At 45.9% G+C, this 24,274-nt stretch overlaps 2 protein-coding genes across 5 annotated transcripts in view; one reads left to right on the forward strand and one right to left on the reverse strand.

Moving 5' to 3' along the window:
• The window catches only part of POLE (DNA polymerase epsilon, catalytic subunit), a 77,778-nt gene extending 75,335 nt beyond the window's left edge, over window positions 1-2,443 (reverse strand). Inside the window, exon 1 of one of the 3 annotated variants that reach the window (XM_074205159.1) lies at window positions 1,211-2,438. In XM_074205159.1, the coding sequence (XP_074061260.1) occupies window positions 1,211-1,272 (62 nt within the window). In that variant the 5' untranslated portion in view covers window positions 1,273-2,438. Of the gene's footprint in view, window positions 1-1,210 lie in introns of all 3 variants that reach the window. The other 2 variants (XM_074205160.1, XM_074205162.1) reach the window with 2 other exon arrangements.
• PXMP2 (peroxisomal membrane protein 2) lies at window positions 1,615-16,831 on the forward strand. 2 transcript variants are annotated; one of them, XM_074205165.1, is made up of 5 exons: window positions 1,615-1,771; window positions 6,868-6,984; window positions 9,942-10,104; window positions 11,664-11,783; window positions 15,549-16,831. In XM_074205165.1, the coding sequence occupies exons 1-5, from the start codon at window positions 1,638-1,640 to the stop codon at window positions 15,588-15,590; spliced, it is 576 nt and encodes a 191-aa protein (XP_074061266.1). In that variant the 5' UTR covers window positions 1,615-1,637; the 3' UTR covers window positions 15,591-16,831. The 2 variants fall into 2 exon arrangements, with proteins under 2 accessions (XP_074061266.1, XP_074061265.1); XM_074205164.1 differs by lacking the exon at window positions 15,549-16,831 and adding an exon at window positions 14,459-14,850 and having other exon boundaries at window positions 1,623-1,771.
• The last annotated feature ends 7,443 nt before the right edge of the window (window positions 16,832-24,274 follow it).

Below are 24,274 nucleotides of genomic sequence, written 5' to 3' on the forward strand. Positions count from 1 at the left end.
TAAGTCACTAAACTGTATCTACTCTGAATTGATATTACTAAGTCTATGCCACATTTAGAGAGGAAAAGGTCTTTAATATAAAAAATATTTGTCATAGATTGGTGACCAAAAAAAAAAGAAATTAAAGGGGTGTCTATTAATTAGGAAAGGGCTAATCAGATTATGGTATAAAAATGTAATAAAATAATTGTTATGTAAGATGTGAAGAATGGGGGCGGCTAGGTGGTACAGAGGATAGAGCACCAGCCCTGGAGTCAGGAGGACCTGAGTTCAAATGTGGCCTCAGACACTTAATAATGACCTAGCTGTGTGGCCTTGGGCAAGCCACTTAACCCCACTGCCTTGCAAAAACCTAAAGAAAAAAGATGTGAAGAATGCAACGGTTTCATGGATACATGGGATGACACCCGAGTGAGCAAAACCAGAAAAATAATTTTTTTCTATTACTTCTCTATTGTAAAAATAACAATTAAGAAAGATTTAAGAACCGTGGACATCATGAGAACCAACGAGGAATAATGCTTCCTACCTCCTGACAGGAAGGAGAAGGACTAATATACCAAAGGAGAATGGGAATGCTTTGCTTGACTATATTGTTTGCTACTACTTTTCTTTACCTAGTGTGGGGAGGCAGGAGAAAAAGAGGTGGGAAGGAAGAAAAAGGAATTCTTGAAAATTAATAATAAAATTTAATTTTAAAAAGTTAAAAACATATAGCATGAAAAGTGAATAAATACAATTATATGTTAAAATATTTAAATCTAAGGCAGTTGGAGGAGGGCACTAGTTGGGGTTCAGTTAGGAGCCTCAGAGATAACACCGACGTTACAACTCAAGCAGGCTCTATAGTTCGTCAAGAAGTCAGTTTTGCTTGGATCTATGGCTATTCACCCTTTTCCCCAGGTTTTTTGCGCAAGGCAGTGGGGTTAGCGGCCTGCCCAAGGCCGCACGGCTAGGTCATTATTAGGCGTCTGAGGCCGCACTTGACCTCGGGGGCCGGTGCTCTCTCCTCTCCGGCCATTCCGCGGCCCCGAGTGGCCTCCCGGAGCTCCCGGGCCGGGAAGAGCCGGGGCGGCGGGCCCCGGGGCCGGACCTAGGCTCAAGGAAAACGAGCCTGGCCCGGGCCAGGAGGCCGTGCCGCGGCGCCCCGGCGGGGGAGGGGAGCCGGGGGCCGGCGAGGAGGGAGCGGGGGCAGGGGCGCGGCTCTCACCGGCTGCTCTCGGCTTCCTCGCCGGGCTCGGCGCGCCTCCAGCCGCGGTCCCGGGACACCATGCCGGCTCCCGCGCCGCCGCTCTCCTCCGGAGCCTCCGCCGTTCCCGGGAGAAATTTCGCGCGCTCCGCCCAACTCTCGCGAGAGTAGGGCCCGGCTCCTCCTCCGCCCCGCCCCGGGAGAAAGAATCCAATGGGAGAGCCGGGACGCGCCACGCCCCTCGGCGCTCCAATGGCCGCGCCGCCCGCCCGGAGAGGCGGGGCGAGACTTAGGGACCCGGGAAAAACTCCGAGCGTCGTGCGCCCGGCGCCAAGTGCCCCAGCCCCGCGCCGCGCCGCGCCCCGGGCCCAGAAATGGGAGCCGGTCCCCTCCCTTTGCCCTAGAGCCGAGGTCGCTGTCCGGCCCGGACTGCGCTGGCTCCCAGCCGATGGCTCCGGAGGTGTCCACGCTGCGGGCCGGGGCCGGGGCCGGGGCCGGGGCCGGGCCGCTCCCCCAGCGCCTGCTGAAGCAGTATCTGCTGCTGCTGCGCCTCTACCCGGTGCTCACCAAGGCGGCCACCAGGTCCGGCCGGGGCGCCGGAGGGTGGGCGATCAGGGGGCGCCATGGAGGGGGACAGGGCACACAGAGCCGGGAAGCGTTAGGGAGGCAGGACGGACCCAGAGCGGGCCCCGGGGAGGAGGGGGCTGCGGGCCCAGGAGGCCCGGGGGACCAGGGGAGTGAGTGGTCGGGGGGAGATCGGGGAGCCTCATCTGGAGAAGCGAGCCGGGAGAAGAGATCCGGGGAAGACCCGAGGGCAGTGATGTGGGGGAAGGATCAGAGGAGAGGGCGACCCGGGAGAGGAGATCGGAGGACAGAGATCTGGGGGAGATCACGGGAGAACCGGCTAAGGGAAGGGGTGGGAGAGGGCGACCCGGGAGGGGAGATCTGAGGAGAGAGATCTGGGGGAAGACCCGAGGGCAGTGATGTGGGGGAAGGATCAGAGGAGAGGGCGACCCGGGAGGGGAGATCGGAGGAGAGAGATCTGGGGGAAGACCCGAGGGCAGTGATGTGGGGGAAGGATCAGAGGAGAGGGCGACCCGGGAGGGGAGATCGGAGGAGAGAGATCTGGGGGAAGACCCGAGGGCAGTGATGTGGGGGAAGGATCAGAGGAGAGGGCGATCCGGGAGGGGAGATCGGAGGACAGAGATCTGGGGGAAGACCCGAGGGCAGTGATGTGGGGGAAGGATCAGAGGAGAGGGCGATCCGGGAGGGGAGATCGGAGGACAGAGATCTGGGGGAAGACCCGAGGGCAGTGATGTGGGGGAAGGATCAGAGGAGAGGGCGATCCGGGAGGGGAGATCGGAGGACAGAGATCTGGGGGAAGACCCGAGGGCAGTGATGTGGGGGAAGGATCAGAGGAGAGGGCGACCCGGGAAAAGACCTGGGGGAGGGGGGGGAGAGGAAGGACCAGGAAAATTCTAAGGAGGGGTGAGGACTTTTGGAAGGAGGATCAGGACAGAAAGATGGGGGCAGGAGGGGAGCGAGGAAGGGAGGCTGCGGGGGGAGGAGGGGCAGGTGGTTCCGGACTGGACAGACTAGGAAAGGGAGGGGATGGGGTCAGGGAACAGTGATGCAAGGTAAAGGGATGGCAGAGTCCATCAAGGGAGGAGAATCCAGGGAAAGCAGGGGCTCGGGTGACTCCGAGAAGGATCGGGGAAGGGGAACAGGTGTCGGATCTGGAAGGAACGACTGGGGCCGGACCCCTGGGGATCTCGGGAAGGGCACCGGGAGAGTAGCGGAGTCCGAGAGGCTGGAGCTGGAGGCCGGAGGGCCGTCCTTAGAGGGGTGGAATAAGGGAAGGGCGAGGGAGCGCGGGAAAGGGAGCGGGATGGGGCACGGGGCCGGGGGCGTCGGGGGGCGGCTGAGCTGGGCCGGGGAGCGAGGGAGGGGGACTGGGGCTGGAGCGCGCAGGGGTCCGGCTGTGGAAGCCCGGGGGAGGAGAGTGAGCGAGCGGGCTCGGGGGAGAGGGACCGGAGACAGTGGGGGGCGCGAGCGGGGCAGCGGCGGGGAAAGCGGGCAGAAGAGCGGGCTCCTGCGGGTGGGGGAGGTTATCCGGGGAGGGGGACGGGCCCGGAGCAGCCGAGAGGGAGAGCAGGAGAGGGGGGGACGAGCGGGGGTCCGGGGCTCGGGGAGAAGCTCCGGGGAGGGGCAGGTGGGGAGGGGCGGGGCCGGGGGGGTCGGGGGAGAGTGAGAGGAGAGCTTGGATGCCAGCGGGCGAGGCGGGGACCGCGGCCGGAGGGAGCTGCGGGGGGGAGCGGGGAGGAACGGGCCATGAGGACGGGAGAGGGGGATCGGGATGACCGGAGGCAGGAGGAGATCGTGGTGGAGGAAGGGGCTCCGAGAGGGAGGAGGGAGCAGCGAGCGATGGGGGCGGGAGAGGGGGAGCGGGATGGCCCGGGGCAGGAGGAGAGAGTGGTCGGAGGAGCTGAGCCGGGAGGGGGGCGTGGGGCAGAAGGACAGAGGAGTGGGGTGGTCGCTGAAGAGGTGTCGGCGCGGCTGCAGCGGAGGCGACTGGGGGGGAGAGATCCCCGGGATGATGATGGAGAAATGGATAGAGGAGGCGCCCTGGGGAGTGTGAGTGTGGCAGTGGGGGTGGGAGAGGGGGTACAGCGGGTAGGGCAGAAAGAGCCCTGGAGACGCAAGGGGAACTTGGAGCGAGAGGGGGGACTGGAGAAGCATCCGAGTCGTGGGGAGGGAGAGGGGGGCTGGAGGAGAGGGATCGAGGGAAGAGACCAAGAGGGGGGGACGGAAGGGGGGACAGCAGGATGGGGGAGGCGGGCGGGGTCGGGGAGAACGACACGGGCAGAGTGACGATGGAGGCGGGGAACGAGGAGGCCGCCTGGGGGGCGCCGGGGGGGAGGGGGGGATCGGGAGCGAGCGAGCCGGGGGCCAGGGGCGGAGGGAGGGCCCACGGGAGCGGAGACGGCGGAGGGGACTGGGGGGACAGGAAGAGAGGAGGGGCTTGGGGGAACGCGGCTAGCGGAGAGGAGAGGGGGAGGAAAGGGATCACCGGAGGGAGGGTGGAAGAGGGGATCGGGGAGGGCCCTAGGAAGAGAGGGATTGGAAAGGAGAGAGGGTCCGAGAAATCGGAAAAGGGATCGGGGGTGTAGGATCGGGGGGATGGAGATGGGGAAACGGGGGCCGTGATGAGCGAGCGGACCAAGCGCGGGAAGGGGACTGGGGGCCTGGGGGCGAGGTGGTGGGGAGAGGGGGAGGGGAGGGGGAGGGGGAGAGGGGAGAGGAGTGCTGAAGCTAGAGGCTGGGCAGCCTTTCTCTGCAAGAGCCCAGTTAGGGTGGGGCGCGCCTCGGTTTCTCTGGTTACCTCGCAGTGACCAGGACACCCCTTCTGTCGTAGGCGGAGCGTCAGAGCGGGGGCCCCGCCTTGAGCCCCCGCCCCCCACTCCCGGACTCCCTGCGGAGCAGCTGGAGGGACCAGGCCCGAGTGTGGGGGTTTGGGGGCGGCTGTAACTAGAACCTCGGTCCCTAAACTTGTAGCCTTGACTAAGGGCACATTGAGGGTGCTGGGTGAGGAGCCCCATAGCTTCCCCCCCTCCACAGACGGTCCTCCCCTCCTCTTTGGGCTTCCCTTGGATTTTGGAGGTAGGGGGAAACTGAGATAGAGGGGACCGGGCCAAGGCTTCCCCCTGCCCCCTTCATTCTGGAACAGCTGTTCAGCCCGAGGCCAGGGCCTTCCTGTCGGGTCTGCTGGGCTTTCAGGGAGGGCGTACTTTTCCTCTTGTCAGATAGTCTATAGAGGCAACATTTCTGCAACAACATTTTGTCCAAGCTCTCTCTGGGCACCCACCAGGCAAGGCCCTGACTTCCAAACCCTGCACATTTAACCTTCCTAGTTCGAACTCTCGTGCTCAATTGGTGCCAGAGTCAGACTATCTCTTCTTGTCTTGTCACTCGGGCTCCAAGGTGTAGCTTGCAGCTGTCACCTTCCTCTACAGACACCATAGCCAGGCTGACCCAGCCCCTCCTCAGCTTCCTCCCTCAATAGCCTCCTTTTGCCTCCCTGCCCATCCATTCTGTGGAGTATACAACTGCCCAGATATTTCTACAGCAGGTATCTGATGTGTGAGTCAGCCTGGTATAACGGATAGGCCAGTCACAAAGTGTGGACACAGAGTGAGGAAGCCCAGGGTTAACTCCTGGTATACACTGGCTGTATTTAACTTCTCAGTGGCTCAAGGAGGCTTCTCCAAAACCAAGCAAGGAAACAGGTGCTGACCCACATTACTAGAAGGGCTGTCTGAGAGGTTCCCAATATCACTGACATCACAGGTCTGTTCATTAAGGGGTGGGGGGAGAAAGAAATGCAATAAATAACTCCTATTGCTCAAGAAGCCTCTAGTTTAAAACATAAATCCTTCAGTATGGTATTTAAAATCCTTCACAATCTAGCTCTAACCTACCTTTCTAGACTTATTTCCCATTGCTCCTCTTCACTGATTCTTACATCCAAAGTGACCTACTTACATTCCTTGAAAAGGACATTCCATCTCTTAATTATGTGTCTAGGCATAGGTTGGCTCCCAAGCTTTCTGTTTCTCCACACCTTTATCTCTGGATTCCCTTACGCTTTTCTGGGCTTAGAGACAGCGTTCTTCCCTGTTTAAGGCTTGTATGGATCCCTTCAGATGATAGTGTTTCTCCCCATCCCCTAAAATTACACAGGTTTACTGTGTACATACTTTGTATTTATTTATTTGTATAGAATGTAATTTCTGTAAGGGTAGGGAATTGCCTAACACTGTTAGGGAACACAGTACTTGGCTCATGGTAGACCTTTAATAAATGCGTGGTGAATTTAATCTGTTTGAATTGTTACAGTTGCCAGACAAGCATTCTAGTCTTTTTTTTCTGAATGGGGAGGGGATGGAAACAGGTAACAATACTTTTGTGTTTTCCACCTTTCCTCTTAGCATTTATATCTGTCACATTCTGGCTTGTATTTGGATCTGATCTCCTTCTCAAACCTGCCCAGGTACGCGGAGGAAAGAAAACCTCATGTCCCCAATGTAGTTGAATCTGAAACTTGTCCCCATCTTGTAGATCCCCAGAGGATCTTTCCCATAAGAAGGACCGTTTGCATTTAGCGAAACCCAATCAGACGGGGATGGGGTGGAATGGAATGGCAGAGTTAAGGAGTGAGAGTTAAAAACTTTGCTTTCAGCCTGTGCTTGGAAGAAGATACAGAAACTCTTAGGAGCTTTCCAGTTCTGAGAAATTTGACCTGTTGAATTGTCCTTTCCTTTGGTCTAGACCACCGTGCTTGGCTCTGGGTGTCATATTTTAGAAAGAACATTGACCAGCTGGAGCACATCAATTTGGATGGTCAAGATAGAAAGGAGATTCAAAATTATAAGGAAATGGGTTGAAGGAACTAGGGAGATTTTTGCTTGAAGACTTCCAAGTTTTTTCTCATGTTTGGCACTACCCCCTCCCCCCCAAATTTACACCCCATTGGTCTATGGTGGAGCCAGGCAGAACAAATTCCATTCCTCTTTTTTTTTGTGACAGTCTTTCAGTTACTTGAACAGGAATTAGGTCCCTTTTCCTCTCCTGTCCATCAAGATAAAGTATCCTTCTAACTATATGTCCTCTGCCTACAGTGGGATTCTGTCAGCATTTGGAAACTTCCTGTCCCAGGTCATTGAGAGAATCCGGAAAAAGGGAAAATGGTTTCAAAATCTGGACCCCAGAGGGCCTCTCAGATATGCAATTTTTGGGTGAGTAAGGGTCACTAAAGTATTGTGTTTGATGTTAAGATCCAAAGACAATTTTAAGGATAAGTTGGGGTTCCTGAAGGAGGAACATGGAACTGACTCCAATATAGCCAATAACCCTTAATGATTTTTCTAGGTTTCAAACTTCCAGAAAAGAGGTATAAGGCAAAATGGGAAATATCATGGCTATAACAGTTATCCTTACCCCTGTCTTTACATAGATCCTGTTTTTTTTTAATGTAGAAATTCATATATTTAACTCAACAAATGTATGTCAACCTTGAAATCCCATAATAATCATAAATTCATAGGTTTAGAACTAAAAGGACCTCAGAGGTCATTTAATCCAATTCTTTCATTTTATAGATGAGGAAAGATAGGCAAGCGAAGATGAGATATTTGACCTAGGTCACATAGCTAGTAAGGCAGAGAGTTGAACTCAGGTCTTGCTGACTCCAAGCCACAGACCTCCCCTTCCAAAATCCTCAAACTACCTATTGGCAACTCACCAGTAACTGAGCTGTAAAGATTGGAATGGTAAAGTACTTTGACCTGGGTTGCACAACTAATATGTGTTAGGAACAGGACTCCTGACTCCACAGTCATGGAAATTTTTAAATCTGGAAGGAAACAAAAAGTCTACTTAATATGGAGAGGAAAACCAAGGAATATAGCTTGAGAGATTGTGTAGCCTATGGGGTAGAGTCGCTGAACTTGGAGTCAGGAAACTCAAATTCAAAACTTGCCTCAAGCCTTAATAGCTTATGGTTCAGACAATTCAACTTTTGAATCTCAGCTTTCCATGGTATGTTGTCAACCTTAAGGTCCCCTAAACATTTCTATGGAAAAGAACTGGAGCACCTACTCTGCTAATCTAAAATCCCATAGGCTCTGTATAAAGACAGTAGAAACATTAGCAACTGCAAAGAACCAGAATTGGAACCAGAAGATAAGGCCTGCCTAAGATACTTACTGGTTGTGTAACCTTGGGCTGGTCCCTTGACCCCTCAGTGTCTGTATGGACAATTCTCTAAGAACCTAAGTGGAGGAATCATTGTCAGTTCTTCATGGGTATGGGAAGGATATTCACCAGGGATTCCCTACAGTAGGAAAATCCCAAGTCTAGACTAAATAATAGAAATAGAAGCAACAGCAGCAACATATTTGGCCTGGGAAACAGGTCAGAGAATTGGTCCAGATTTAGAAGGCACAAAGCCAAGGCAAAGGCAGAGAGCTGCCAGAGGGCATTTCTCAGCAGGGTTTCCTTTCCTGGAGCTGGTGGCTCCAGGCAGAGAGGCATTGCAATCTGGAGGAGCAGCTCCCAGAAGCCTGGGGAAAGTCATAGCGTTGGTAGTCGAGACCTGGCCTAGTCTTTCCCAGTTCCAATATGGAAGATTGGGCTCAACCTAAAGAAGACTGTGTCTGGATCACTACAGAGCATACCCAAGCTTAGAACTTAGCAACATTTGAATCCAAAACAAGTCTTGGGGACCTAAGAATTTTGTAGATATTAATTTTAAAAATCACTCCCAAGGTAAAAATGATTCTTGTTCTTGCAATCCATTCCCTTCTTCCAGGTGTGTCTCTTTAGAGGCATTCAGACAAGATGATCTGCATCATCATTCCATTTTTTAATTTTACAGAGGAGGAAACTGAGGCACATGGAGGCTAAGTGACTTGCCCAGAGTCACACAGGGAAGTTGTAAAAGAGCCAAAAGTCAAACACTTGTTCTCTGATTCATAAACCATGAATTATATCTGAAATTTATAGTGTTTGAGATTTATAAGACACATTTGCATATACTTAGGTATATGGGAACCTAGACCTGAAGCTAGAAAGGGCACCAGAGGTCATCTGGTCCACCTCTCCCTCATTCTACAGGTGAGGAAACTTGAGGCCCAGGGAGGTTAAATGACTTGCCCAAGGTCACACAGGAAGAAAGGGACAGTCAGGAGTTGTCTCACCATGACCCTGTGAGGTAGGTACTTCAGGCATTATTATTCTTCTTCCATCCATAAGAAAGTAAAAATTGAAAGAGTTGGAACAGCTTGCTCATAGTTATACTTTGAGCATCAGAAGCAAAATTTAAACTCAGTTTTCCTAACTATGCTTGAGGCATATTCCAGATGCTATCAGCATTTAGGACCTAAATAAGCAGCAAAGAGATGAGCCTGGTCTAACCTAAGCCCATCTCATTTCAGTTAAGGTACTCTAAATCAATGACTCTCATCCCTTTACACTTTTTTTTTTAGTTTTTGCAAGGCAATGGGGTTAAGTAATTTACCCAAGATCACACAGCTAGGTAATTATTAACTGTCTGAGGCAATATTTGAACTCAGGTCCTCCTGACTCCAGGGCCAGTACTCTATCCACTGCACCACCTAGCTGCCTCCCCTTTACACTCTTAAAAATTCTGGGAGACCCCTTTGTTTATATTTATTAATATTTATTATATTGGAAATCAAAAGGTCCTGGTACTCTTATGAAAACAGTTTTGACTCAATGGATCTACTGAAAGGGTCTTTTCAGTGTTAAACTTATGTGTATCCTTTATCAGTCTTGGTGAAATCTATGTCTCCTTTCTCTGAATAATGCTATTAAGTCCATAAGATAACATGTATAGGATAACAAAGAACATTAATTATATTCAAATACAGTTACCTAAGTATTCATTTTTAAGGTTCACCAACCCCAGGTTAGGAACGGCTGTCCTAGAAACCTTCACCTAGTTGGTGCAGAGCTGTCTCACTGGGGCTAGGGTATCCAGCTGTAGGAGGCAGAAGCAGAGCGAAATAACACTGCTTGGAGATCAGGATAGTGTTGCTGCCCAAAGAGAGTGACCAGCTAGTCCCTCTTCATCCAGGAGGCATGAAGGGTTTGGGCTGTCCTGGTGCAGGCTGAATAAAGTCAGTACCATGGACAGAAGTCAAAACTCCTGGTGTGGGGGGGTGTGGGTCAGCTTCTTCTTCTCAGGACCTCTCAGTCACTTCTTCTACCTGTACCTGGACCAGTGGATCCCTGCTGCTGTCCCCTTTTCAGGAGTCAAGAGGCTCCTGTTGGACCGGCTTGTCTTTGCCCCGGCCTTCCTGTTGTTCTTCTTCTTCTGCATGAACCTTCTTGAGGTTGGTCTCTTCCATGCGACTTATTTCTACTTATCAGCTTCCATAAGATCATGTTAATTCAGTTCAGCCTAATATCTACATTTGAAGTGGCCAACTGTGCTCAATACAGCGGGTCAGAGGTGCAGAAACAAAAACACAGGTCTAGCCATGTTACTCCCCTACTCTCTAAACTGCAATGGCTCCCTATTACCTCAAGGATCAAATATAAAGTCTCTGTTTGGCTTAAAACTCTTTACAATCAGGGTAGCTAGGTGGTGCAGTGGATAGAGCACTGGTCCTAGAGTCAGGAGGACCTGATTTCAAATCCAGCCTCTTAATTTAATTACCTAGCTGTGTGACCTTTGGCCAAGTCACTTAATCCCATTTCCTTACCCCCCCCCAAAAAAAAACCCCCAAAACCTCTTTACAATCCAACTCTAATCTGCTTGTACTGTCTTCCCCTCCACAAACTGGGTGGTCCAGATATACTGGCCTAATTGCTATTACCTTACACAAGATACTTCCTATCCTGATCCTGTATTTTATCTCCCAAGACTGCAATACATTCCTTCCTTCCTTACCTCTGTCTCTTGGGATCCTGGCTCTGGTCAATTCTCTGAGAGGAGAAGGTTCAAAGTAAATGTCCCATTTATAGAAACTTAAAGAATGCCAATTTGCATTCATACTAGGCCTTTCCCAACATATGGACCTTTTGTCCCCTCCATTACATTATTAACTCTGAATTCCTTATGAAAAGGAACTTTTTCCACATTTTTCTTTGTATCTCCAGCCCATATTATTGTACCTGACTCACAGTAGAAGCATAGTAAATGCTTGCTGATCGATTGATTCCTGCCCTCTAGGAGCTTACATTCAAGTGAGATGTAGGGGAGAGATGCAATGATCATGGATGAGAACAATTCAAAATAGGGAGCCACAGGGGAATGCTCCATGGAAGAGGAAGAAATGCTAGTGAAAGCTTTAACAAGAAATTAAGAACCTACATATGTAGATAGAGTCCCTGCTACCCACAGAGCCTAGTCCCAGATTCACTCTCTCTGTTTCCTATCCACACTACCTAATCCAAGGTGCATTTCAGAATATACTCTGCCACCTGGAGGACACTTTTAAGTTCTTTCAAGGGCAGTTTTATTTTTGTCTTGGCTTACCCAGCACATAGTTGACACTTCATAAATGATTGTTTAATGTTGTCTGCCTAAGGTGTGTGGCCTTGGACCTTAACACTACTGGCATTGATGTCAGAAGGTCATATTTGTTCAGTCTAGTTTTGCTAGGAAACAGCAACCCAGTTTTTGTTACAGAAGCAACTCCTATTCGGTGTCTAGTACCCACAGTGGAAGGTCAAAAAGAATGGAAGAACTTGGGTGGTCTGCAAGCAGCCTGAGCATTTGGTCACTGATCCTGAATAAGTCACCCAGAAAGGTCTGTCTCCAAACCCAGGATGGCAAAAAATGTGGAAGGCTCAAGGTGTCAGAGAACCAGGACCAGCATGGTGATAAGTTGTATCTGATGGCCATAGCTGTGTCATTTAAACATCAGCACTTTTCCTCATTTTCTAGGGAAAAGACATGGCGGCCTTCTCTGCAAAGGTGAAAACAGGTTACTGGTCTACTCTACAAATGAACTGGAAAGTTTGGACCCCAATTCAGTTTATTAACATTAACTATGTTCCTCTGCAGGTAAGGAACCCATTCCCAAATTCAGTTGGCCATAGTTCAATTTCAGTTGATCATTCATTCTTTCCACAGATATTTCTAACAAGATTGTTATCATAATCCCTATTCTCTTCATCATAATAATTTTAGTCTATCTAAAAATAAGGAAGCTAGTTGTATGTTCTTAAGAGGGTACCTTTGCTTTCATTGTTCACCCTCAGATTCCACCTTTCCCTCTATTCTTCTAGCTTGGGCTCTTCGCAGGGACCTTCCACAGTCAAAAGTACTTGATTTCAGTTCATTGTGACAATGCCTGAAAAGAAATCCCCTATGCCTCATCCCACAAAAGATGTCATCCTGCTTCCCAAGGCAACCCATTCCACTTTTAGAAAGCTCATATCCCTCAGTCTTGAAGGAAGTTAAAGATTCTAAGAGATGGAGGTGAGGAAGGAAGACCTTTCAGGAAGGACAGATAGAAGCAGCCTCTTTTCCATCTATTGTTCCTAGTTTTAATTCCCTCTTGGACCGAAGTTTTCTTTCCACATAGTAATCTTCAATAATTAAAGACAGTTAACCTGTTCTGTCCCCTCTACCCTAGAGAAAACTCCTCAGTAAACTTCCCAAGTTCCTTTAACCAATACTCACATGATATGGCTCTCAATGTTCTTGATCATCTATATCAGGGATGGGGAAACTTTTTTTCTTCCAAGGGCCATTTGGATATTTATAGCATCATTTGCCTACTACATTTGGTCAAACATTTCATTAATTCATCCCTAAAAAGCTCCTGGATTTATTGAATTTCAAGTCCCAATTGGTGACAGCACCAGATTATGGGCCGTATTTGGTTGGACATTTCCCACTCCTGATTTACATCCTAGGCCACCTCCTCTGAATAGTATGCAGCTTGACAATGTTCTCTCTAAAATGTTCCCAAAACTGAACACACAACTAGAGATGTACTCTGTATAGCCTCCCATATCCTGAACATAACATCTTATCTTAAAACAACTCAAAATAACATAGCCTTTTTGAGTGCTATACAGTCAAATTAAACTCATCCAACAATACTGCTCTATATCCTGTACTTAGCAAGTTGATAATTTGAATTCCAGTGTAGATCTTTACAATCTTTTTTTTTTTTGCAGGGCAAATGGGGTTAAGTGTCTTTATAATCTTTTAAAAATTTCAGTTTGTTAGAGTAAGTTCATTTTAAGCTATTAAGATCTTTTTTTGCTCCTTGGTTCGATAATCCAACAGGTTAGCTTTGCCTTCTAGCTTCATATCATCTAAAAATGTGAGAAATATACCTTTGAGTTATTGGTTAAAAAATATTTTTAGAAATACAGGGCCAAGAACAAATCCCTACAACACTTTAGATACTTCCTTCCAAAACCATTCATCTGCTTCCAAATCCACCCAATTCAACTCTTACATAGTCCATATGACTCCATCATTCTTATCCAGATAGCATGCTATTCTTTGTTAAATGCTTTGCTGAAATCCATATTGGCATCATTCCTCTGACCTATGCTAGGAAGATTGAGGGAAATGAACTTATTCTAGAAAGACCACTTGTTCTTGAGGACATCACATTAAGTCTTAATAGTCACTGCTTCACTTTCTGTATCATATCAATCATTTCTTTAAAAAGTCAGGCTATTTACTCACATACAGTGAGTCAAATTGGCTAAGGTATAGTGGTCATTCTGTCTTAGGAAAGAAGTCAGAGGAATTACAGTGTGCTAATCAGAGTGGGTCCTGGTGCGGTAGGCTCTTTGGATCATGGGGTTGTGATCAGCATGGACTTTGGATTTTGATACTGGAGGGAGGAATGAGCTGAAGCAAGGGAGTCAGATCAAGTGGTGCAGGTTTGTTTGGGTTCAGTTGTGGTCAGTATGGATGATAGCACGGTTATCAATATTGGATTATGACATGATGCAGTAGAGCACATAACAAAAATAATAATGATGATAAGACCTAGCATTTATATGGCCTTTAAGAGTTTATGAAGCATTTTTACAAGTATTATCTTATTTGATATTCAAAACAATCCTGGGAAGAAAATGGTATATTTGTTCCCATTTTACAGATGGGGCAATAGAGGCAAGAAAAAGCCACATGACCTTCACACAATAAATGCCTGAGGCAAGATTTGAAGTAGATCTTCCTGACTCCAAGTTGAAACCTGTGTCCACTATAGTGCCCCCCAGTTAACTCATTCAGACAATCAAGTTGGCCTCGAGATCTTTAGTTAGCCTGAGTTGTTGCCTAGATGGTGGTGGCCAGTGGGAACTCTGGGACAGTTGTCAGGGTAGGTGGCAAGATGGTCAGTTCAGCTCATAGCCATCATAAGGACCTGTAGCTTTTGTGTCAGCATCAACTGTGAACTGCTTGGTCCTGGTAAGGTGTTCATTGTCTGTGGCATGGAGGTCTGTTTGGGTCCTGGTATGATGATCAGTAGAAGCTGTTGTCTAGTGATGAGAAGACATTGTGTGCTTTAGTGGCTGGCATGGTAGCATGGAAATTTAAGATATTAAACAGCTTCTTGGAATAGCCATGTTTGCCTTGAATGAAGGCTAGCCACTGGCTGTCTCCCTTCTTAGAGGTAGAGGTGATGAAGAGCAAAGATGACCTCATGTGATCTCCTACCACCTTCACACCTCTCATGCTGACTCTGCCTGCTCTTCCTTTGCCAGTTCCGGGTACTGTTTGTCAACATGGTGGCTCTCTTCTGGTACACCTACTTGGCCTCTGTTGGGAAGTGAAGATGGCCTAAGAAATCCAACAGGTTCACCATTGTCCCTGATCTAGGAACAGGTTATGGCTCATCCTGACAGGGTTTGCTGCTGAATCACTCTCCAAGGGCTTCATCAAGGGTAGTAATGACTATACGTGATTCCATATGATCTAGAAGTACAGATGTGACAATAAAAATTGGTTAACATGGAACCTTGTGCCCAAAAAAGAAGTAGGTCTTTTAGAATGGGTGCTATCCTTTAAATGGAAATTTTTGCATTTGAAGAATCAATTATGTTCAAAAGTAAATTTGGGATAAATCAAAATTAAAATAAACTACAATGTCACTTGATCAGTGGTGTTTTTATTTCTTGAATCAATCATTTTGGCCACTGGCAACATGACAGTGACCTTAATGGATTATGTCCAAAAGTAAATTCCTCCATTCACCATCATGAAATTATTAAGGGCCTGTTATGAGTCAAGCATCACACTGGGCTTTAGAAAGACCTAGACAAGGAGAGGTAGGTGGCGCAGTGTATAGAGCACTGGCCCTGGATTCAGGAGTTCAAATCCAACCTTGGACTTAATACTTAGCTGTGTGACCTTGGGCAAGTCACTTAACCCCATTGCCTTGCCCCCCCCAAAAAAGACCCAGGCAAAAAGGAAGTAGTCCTTCCTATCAAAGAGTTTACATTTTGCTGGAAGAAAATACCACATACTCAGGTAAGTTGATGCAAAATATATAAAAAAATAATTTTTAGAGAGAGGATCACTCCTATAGAAGGTAGTGTTTGAACCGAGTTTTGGAAGAAGCCAAGGATTCTAAGGGGACATCTAGATGATGCCATAGTACATCTGACCCCTGCAACTTCAGTAATTGGGTGACTGGGCAAGTCATTTAACCTTGTTTGCCACAGTTTTATCTTCCATAAAATTAACCAGAGAAGGAAATGGCAGTCCACTTTATTATCCTAGCCAAATGAACCCCAAAGGGAGTCATGAAATGACTGAACAACAATATCAATCTTCCTGCTGTTTTTTTTACAGATTCTAAGTGGAAAAGATAAGGAGGGAAAGCATTCCAGGTAATGAAGACAGCCTGGCCAAAGGCACAGGAAAAGGAATATGATGTACAAACTAGCTGGGATGAATTGTGTGTGAATATGAAATCTGGAAAGATTGCAAAAGGTTTTAAATTGATTACTCTTTTTGGGGCTTTAAGCAAGTTTTATGGTTGTCAATTATTTCTGCATAAAGTACTTTATCAGCCCCCAGATTTGAACCCTCTCTTGTAAGAAAGTGCAGCAAAACAAATGCAAGGACTATGCCTCACATTTTGCATGCATAGTCCCCCACCTTTTCTGTTCTTAGGACCAAAACTGGCCATTACATTTACTCAGAGCCTGATTGCTTTTTTGGTATCCCTGGTGCCTAGCAAAGAATCTTTCTTGGATTAAAATGAAAGAAGAACCACCTTCAGAAAATTTTATCTTTCATAGGCCAACCAGGATCAGAGAACTGATGGGTAGATAACACCATCATCCCAGGTTCTTCAACCCTACCTAAGTCTTTTTTTGAGGTTCACACTCATCAAAACTAATTGTTCAGCCCAAAGGTGATCAAGAATCCTTTCTTCAAGGTCCTTAATAACTGGTCATTCAACTTTTGTTTGCAGAGATAGGAGGGAGCCCATCCTCAGGAGCACTCCTTTGCATTTTTAGACACATTGTTTTTTTTTTTTTTTGTTCCTTTGTTTGTTTGTTTTTAGGTTTTTGCAAGGCAAATGGAGTTAAGTGGCTTGCCCAAGGCCACACAGCTAGGTAATTATTAAGTGTCTGAGGACGGATTTGAACTCCGGTACTCCTGACTCCAAGGCTGGTGCTTTATCCACTATGCCACCTAATGCCTGACACATTCATTGTTAAGAAAATTTTCTTCTCCTAGGCCTGGAATCTCCCTCTCCTGCACCTTCTGCCATTTATTTCCTTGCTCTGTCCTCAGGATGTCTAAAACATGGGCATTTTTCTGAAATTGTCACAGTTTAGGATTAAGTGATAATAAAATTATAATAATAATAATCCACATTTATATAGTCCTTTCTTCCATTGATACCCTTCATCTTGATCCTAAATCCCTGAAGACCATCCCAATAGAGCATAAACTCAGAAGATCCATTCAAGGCAAATCCATTCAATCTGGTGATATGATGATATATCTCCTCTGAGGACTACTTTAGCTAACTTTAGAGAAACTCATCAGCATATTGGCCATAGAGAAATGAATTTTTTTTGCCAAAGCAGTTCTTGCAAGTTGACCTAGTCATAATAATAAGCATGTTTATATGTTTGCAAAGTTCATTACTTCTGTTTATCTCATTTGATCCTCATATTAAGGGGGAGGAAGCTTCAATCTTTGTCAAAGACCCATGCAAATGAAATCAGATATCCTTGAGTTAGTAAACTATACAATACTTTTTAATAGCAACTTATATTAGGAGTAATGAGGCTTTGCTTGGCATGTCAGGGACTCTGAGATCTTGAAGGTTGTACTGATGGGACACTAGCCATGACAGGCTTTGGACATATGTCTATTATCCAAAACATCCACCTTAGCTAAGTTTGGAGAGATTTCTTACCAAGCAGGCCATAGGGTAATGATTTTTTATGTCAGAGTAACTCCCCAAGCTACAAAGTCATAATGAGAACCAGGATTTTGTTGTCATTGTTGTTCAGTTATTTCAGTCATGCCTGGCTCTTTGTGACCCCATTTGGGATTTTTTTAGCAGAGACACTTCAGTGGTTTACCATTTCCTTCTCCAGCTCATTTACAGATGAGGAAACTGAGGCAAACAGATTAAGTGACTTCCCCAGGGTCATCTAGCTAGTGAGTATATGAGGCTAGATTTGAACTCAGTTCTTCCTGACCCCAGCACATTATCTCTGTGCTACCTATTTGGGATTTAAATAACACTTTAAAGTTTGTGAGGTGCTATAATCTCATTTGACCCTCAAAACAACCTCACAAGGTATACTCATCACCTGCCCATGAGGAAGCCTGAGGGATTAGAAGAGTTACAGGAATGACCCAGATCACAGTTTTTGAGGCTGGATTTATGCCTATACCTTTCCAACTCCAAGTTCAGCTCTCCATCCATTATTCCATTCTACCTCTAAATGGAATGGTTATGATCTCTGTTGGAAGAAAAAGAGTTCCCACCAACAAAGTCACAGATCCTTGAAATATCTATCTGGTAACAACACAATGAGGTAGGAAAAGAAAGTGATACTCCATCACTGCCCAACTGGCACAGCTATCATGAGACATAGTATATGATAGGGGCTATAGAAGCTAGTGCTGGGTTCCTAAGAATGGCTAGTAAGCAGTCACCTGAACCATCAACTCTGGCATAAGTTCTTATATCTCAAAGGCAAGAACTTCATTAAAGACACATACCAGCAGGGTGATCTTAGGCAAGTCATTAAGTCTGATACATACCAGCAGGGTGATGATCAAGTCATTAAGCTGCTTGATGGCCCAGGTAATTATGGACTAATCATGGATGAGTAACCAATCTGCATTGACCAAGTAAATCATAGGTCCACAAGTCCAAACAACAGCAACAACAAAAAACTCCCACAAAATTTAGGAAACTGGTTCTCCAGAAACTCTGGTATTCAGGACTTAAGCCTCAGATTTAGTGACTTAACAGAACTAAAATGACATTTAGCATGATGGTCATTGATCCATTCTCATTGCCAAAGGATGGGGATATGTCAGTACTATAGTAATTGGAAAGAAGAGGAAAAATATCCACTTTTCCTTATTCTTTTGGTAGGACAGCTTTAATTCAAGTTTATTTAATCAAAACAAATAGGAAGGAAAGAAACAAACACTATTTAGGCACTATTTAAAAAAAAGTCAGAAATATAATAAAAGTTGTCCCCTCTTCTGTGAAATAGGCCCTAGCATACCCTTTTACTAAGGCTTAGTTTTACCTCCCATAAGCACACTGGGGAAACAAGGAGCCAAGGTATATCCAGGAAAGCGGCTTTTCTTATCCAGGAACAGTCTCTGAATTAGCCACCAGGTGGTGACCTGCTGAGACCAGCCAAACTCTCCCAGGGACATTCCTATAGAGCCGGCGTTTCTCAAGTGGCCTGATAGTGTTTAAACCCACAAACTCTCAGGTTGCTCTTCTCATCTCAATCAAAAAAAGCAACTTTTGTTCACTCTTCACTGTCCAGGTTCCAAATATTATCTAGGGAATGTCATCTAGCATTAATACAAATATTAAAATATGAAATTCCCTTTCTATAGCCCACTGAAGCCCACACACTGAAATTATTACCCTCTCTTGAGTTATTTTACAATGCATTTATGGATCCAAAAATACTATAATTACATAGTTTATTATGCATAGGATAAAATGAAAAAGAAATTAGTCCAAACACATCTTTATGAAGAGAGTCACTGCTAACTATTTTGATTTCCTAAAGCTCCTCCTATTTTTTTCCCCCCCTAGATTTTTGGTACAGACAGGATAAGACCACAAACAATAGTAGGGAAGAGATGGAAAAGGATAATTACTCCCTGTCTCAGAGACAGGGACCAAAGGAGACAAGGGTCAGCTGAACAGAATTCTAACAGTCTGGATCTCTCCTTTAGTCATCCAGTCACATTCTCAGTCCCAGGATCCCTTGGCATCTTTGTGCACTTTGTAGCTGTGTTGTGGATTGTTACTGGGCCCTGCCAATGTTGCTGGCATTGCTAATAGCCAGATGTGCCTGCAGTTCATTGATCACTGAGCTTCAAGTCAACACTGTTGTTGCTTCATAGTCATTTCCATCATGCCCTACTCTTTATGACCCCATTTGGTATTTTCTTGGCAGAGATACTGCAGTGATTTGCCATTTCCTTCTCCAGCTCAGATGAGGAAATTCAGGCGTACAGGGTTAAATGACTTGCCCAGGGACACATAGTAAATATATGATGCCAGATTTGAACTTCAGCTGCCCAATGAAGTCAGGAAGAGCTGAGTTCCAATTCACCTTCAACCCACTTACTAGCTATGTGCCCCTGGGCAAGTCACTTAATTTTTGTTTGCTTCAGTGTCCTAAATTGTAAAATGGGGATGGTGACAGCTAGGTACCATAGAGGATAAAGCACCAGTCCTGGAGTCAAGAGGACCTGAGTTCAAATGTGACTTCAGATACTTGATACTAGCTGTGTGACCTTGGGCAAGTCACTTAACCCTGATTGCCATGCATCCAGGTCCATTTCCAGTCCTCCTGATTCATATTTGGCCCCTGGACCCAGATGGCTCTAGAAGAGAAAGCGAGGCATTTGACATTGCCCATTGACAGCTCCCCCTCACTCAAATCCAATTCACTTGTCATGACATCACCTCCTCTTCTAGACCAAAGGACAAACAGCAACCAAAAGGTGGAAAACAGTACCTACCTCCTAGGGTCCTTATGAGGATTAAGTGTGCTATTTTTTGTTAAGCATTTCATTATTATAGAGATTGCACATTTACACTATAAATGTTAGTTGCTATTGCATTTCATGTGGTACAAGTTACCCTGACCTCTCTCCCCCTTTTTTTTGTTTGTTTTTTTTGCAAGGCAATGGGATTAAGTGACTTGCCCAAGGTCACATTAAATGACTTGCCCTAGGTAATAAGTGTCTTGAGTCCAGGGCTAGTGCTCTATCCACTGTGCCACCCTTCCTTAGAAGCTTTGAAGGAGAGAAAGAACATAAAAAGCAAGTTCTCACTCTGCAAAAGATTTGTGAGAACTAACAATTGCAGTGGGAAGAACCAGGAGGCCAATGTAAATGATAATCACAAAGTCATAAAGAAAAGCAACTTTGAAAGCCCTAAGAATTTTGATCATTGCAATTATTAACCTCAAGGACAAGGGTAGTGGCGACTAGGTGGCACAGTGGATAGAGCACCGGCCCTGGAGTCAGGAGTACCTGAGTTCAAATCCAGCCTCAGACACTTAATAATTACCTAGCTGTGTGGCCTTGGGCAAGCCACTTAACCCCATTTGCCTTGCCAAAAGAAAAAAAAAAAGAACTAGGGTAGCAGTGATGAACCATCCTACCTACCCAATTTTTAACAGAGAGCTGAGGAACGAAAAGCATAGAATAATACAAATATTTTCAGCCATGGAGCAATTTGTTTTATTTGACTCTGAATATTTGTGACAAGGGTCTTTTTTTTTTTAACAATCATGGGAAGAAGAGGAAGAAGGAGAGGGCCATTAATGATAGAGCAGCCAAAGACAAACAAAAAACTCCAGAACTAAACTCAGTGTCATTGAAGCATTTATAAATATTCAGAAAACAAAAGGAAGGAAACAGCAAATAAAGTTTTGAAAGTCTAATGATAAATATATTAGACATTTAAAAGGAAAAGCAAACTGTTACTAATGGAGATAGTTTCATCCACAATCTGCTTTTTGTGTTATATTTTGTATATGGAAATCCTTTATTTGGTGTTAATTCAGAAAGAAAATAACTTTTTCTAAAAGGTCTCACAAAGTAGAGAGAGGATCCTTCTTTCCTACTCAGTTACTTCTGTCCCATCACACACAAAAATGAGAAGTTCTTTGCAAACCCAGATGAAGGAAAGATGAATTTCCCATATTGAAGTCATCAGAATTTTCTCTGCCAGATTCTCTCTTTGAATCATTTCCTAAGCCTGAGGATTTCCAAAGAAATGAAAAGGCAAGCAGAGGCATCAGGCTTCTGTGCTATTAAAAAAAAAAAATGGAATAGGAAATACTAGGCTTGATTTAATAAGCATTTATCAGTTAGCTCTGAGGTAGCCACTGGCCAGGCTCCAGAGAAACAAAGGTCCCCACCCTGAAGAAGCTGGAGGGATCAAAGAAGTTTTCCTCCTGGATATTAAAAGTCATGTGCTATATTAAATGGCTATTTATGTGGAGATAATAAATGGACAAATGATATAAATGGGCAGGTTTCAGAGGTAAGCTATCTATATATAAAAAAACCCCAACTTTGAATCACTAAGAGAAATATTTGTTAAAACAACATGGGTGCCACTTGATACTCATCAGATTGGCTAAGATGACAGAGTAAAATAACAAATGCTGAAGGGGATGTGGGAAAATAACTAAATGGATTGTTGGGTGGAGATGTGAAACTGTTCATCATTCTAGAAACAATTTGGAATTATGTCCCAAAAGCTATTAAACTCTGCACACTCTTTGACCTAGCAATACTACGTCAAATATTATGTCCCTGTTCTATTCCCAAAGAAATCAAAAAAAGAAGAAAAAGACATATATATATAATATATGTATGTATATATATGCTAATTAAGCAACTTTTTAAGAATTGGAAACAGAGGGGATGCCCTTCAATTGGGGGAAATAATATGAACAAGCGATGGTATATGAATGTGATGGAATCATCTTGTGCTGTAAGATATGATCATTGGTTTGTCCTTCATTTTTTGAAGAAGACCATGACATCAGAGAAGTGAGGCCATGACAAGCAAGTGAATTGGATTTGAGTGGAGGGGAGCCTCACTTTCTCCTCCAGAGCCATCAGGGTCCAGTGGCAGGATATGAAATCAGGACAACTGAAGATGGTACTGGATTTGAGGCAATCAGGGTTAAGTGACTTGCCCAAGATCACACGGCTAATTAGAGTCAAGTGTCAAGTGTCTAAAGGCAGATTTGAACTCCTGTCGTCCTGAATCCCAAGGTCAGTGCTCTATCCACTGCACCATGTAGCTGTCCCATGATAATTGATATGATTTCAGGAAACCTGGGAAGACCTGTATGAACTGATGAGGGGTCTCATGGGCAGAAACCTAGAGAAGAATTAATATACAATTTACATCAAGAATATGATATAAACAGAAGTTAACCCAGAAGAGATGTTTGAAACAGATATACTCACATACTAGGCAGTGAGTGGGATATGCTACTGACCTTGGAGTCAGGAGGACATTCAAAGCATTTTAGTCATTTAATATCTTGTAACCATGCGCAAGCCACATGGGTTTAATAGCATCCTCTATAAAATGAGAGATTGGATTTCTAAGGTCCCTTCCAGTCCTGTCATCCTGGTGCTACTTGTCTGATTCTTCTGGAAAACAAGTTAGAAATATGTGAGAAAAGTAATTTAAATCAGCAGCTCTCACCCCATGATCCCACTCTTGGACATATATCTCAATGAGGTCAATGACAAAGAACCCCCAACAAATCCATATGCATATGTCAAAATATTTATAATAGCACTTTTTATGTCAATAAAACAAAATAAATGCCTGGAAACCAAATAACTTGATTGGGAAATAGCTAAATAGTTGTGGAATAGGAACATCATAAAACATGATTGTGTCAGGAAAAAAAAAAGTCTATGAATTTAGAGAAACTTGGAAAGAGTAATCTGAACTGAGGCAGTGTGAAGTAAGAGGAATCAAGAGAACAACATAAATGACCATGATAATATAGAGGGAGAAGGAGAGTAAAGGACAGCAGAATTTAATACTGATATGATAGTGGGTCTTGAGTATGGAGGGCTGAGACAGTAACATATATCCCACCCGATGGGATTTCAGAGAAGCCTGCAGACTTTGTAGTGATGTTGAGTGAGATGAGCAGAAATAGGACATTACACACCCTAACAGCAACATGGGGGTGATGATTAACCTTAATGGACTTGCTCATGCCATCAATGCAATCATTGGGGACAATTTTACAGTACCTGGGAGGGAGAATACCATCTGTACCTACAGAAAGAACTGCGGAGTTTAAACAAAGACCAAAGTCTATTACCTTCAGTTAAAAAAAAAAAAGGTGTCTTATGTAGTATATAATTTTACCATCTCTAATATTTTATTTTCTCCTCAAGGATATGATTTCTTTCCCAACATATTCAATTTTGAGCAATGTATAGCATGGAAACAATGAAAGATAATCAGACTGCTTTCTGTGGGGGGGATGGGGGAAGGAAGGGAGGGTGTTGGAAAAATTGTAAAAACCTTACCAAAAAACCACTATAGTCTATAGGTTTGCTTCGTTTATCCGTACTTTGCTGTCAAGATGATTTCTAGAATAGGGAGAAGTGTTGGGGAACATGACAGTGTTTTTTATAAACTCAAGAAACTACTAATAAAGGAAGAGATATTGGTGTCCAGGTATTTTTTTTAAATAAAGCATCAAGAAAATAGTAATAAAGGAAGAGATAACTGGTGTCCAGGTATTTTTTTAGTAAAGCATCAAGAAAATAGTAATGAAGGCGGCGATGCAGGTCCAGGTCTTGGGGTTAAGCCGTGCGTCGGAGGGAGCTGTGTGAATCGGCCGAATTACTCGGCAGACGCCGCCTGAGTCTTGCCAGGAAGCGGGGAGCCCCGGACCCGGGAGCCCGGCAGGGCCCGCCCGCCCCTCCCCCGCCCTCCCCGAGGGCCGCTCCTCGGCCCCGCACAACCAGGGCGGGGGCGGGGGCGGGGGCGGGGGCGGGGACTCCCGGAGCGGGCGAGGCGGGGACTCCGGGGGGTCTGCAGGGGCGGGGACTCTCGGGGCGGGCGCGGGGGCGGGGACTCCCGGGGCGGGGGCGGGGACTCCGGGGGGTCTGCGGGGGCGGGGACTCCCGGGGCGGGGGCGGGGCCGCTCTCGCCCCGCCCCCGCCCGCTCGCGAGCGCTGCCGGGAGGCGGGAGCGCGGCGGGGCGTCCATGGCTAGCGCGCCTGCGCCGCTGCGCTGGCCGCCTCCGTGCTCCGCGCCCAGGCGAGAG

This window comes from Macrotis lagotis, chromosome X (assembly GCF_037893015.1).
Source record: "Macrotis lagotis isolate mMagLag1 chromosome X, bilby.v1.9.chrom.fasta, whole genome shotgun sequence".
NCBI classification, from domain to species: Eukaryota; Metazoa; Chordata; class Mammalia; order Peramelemorphia; family Peramelidae; genus Macrotis; species Macrotis lagotis.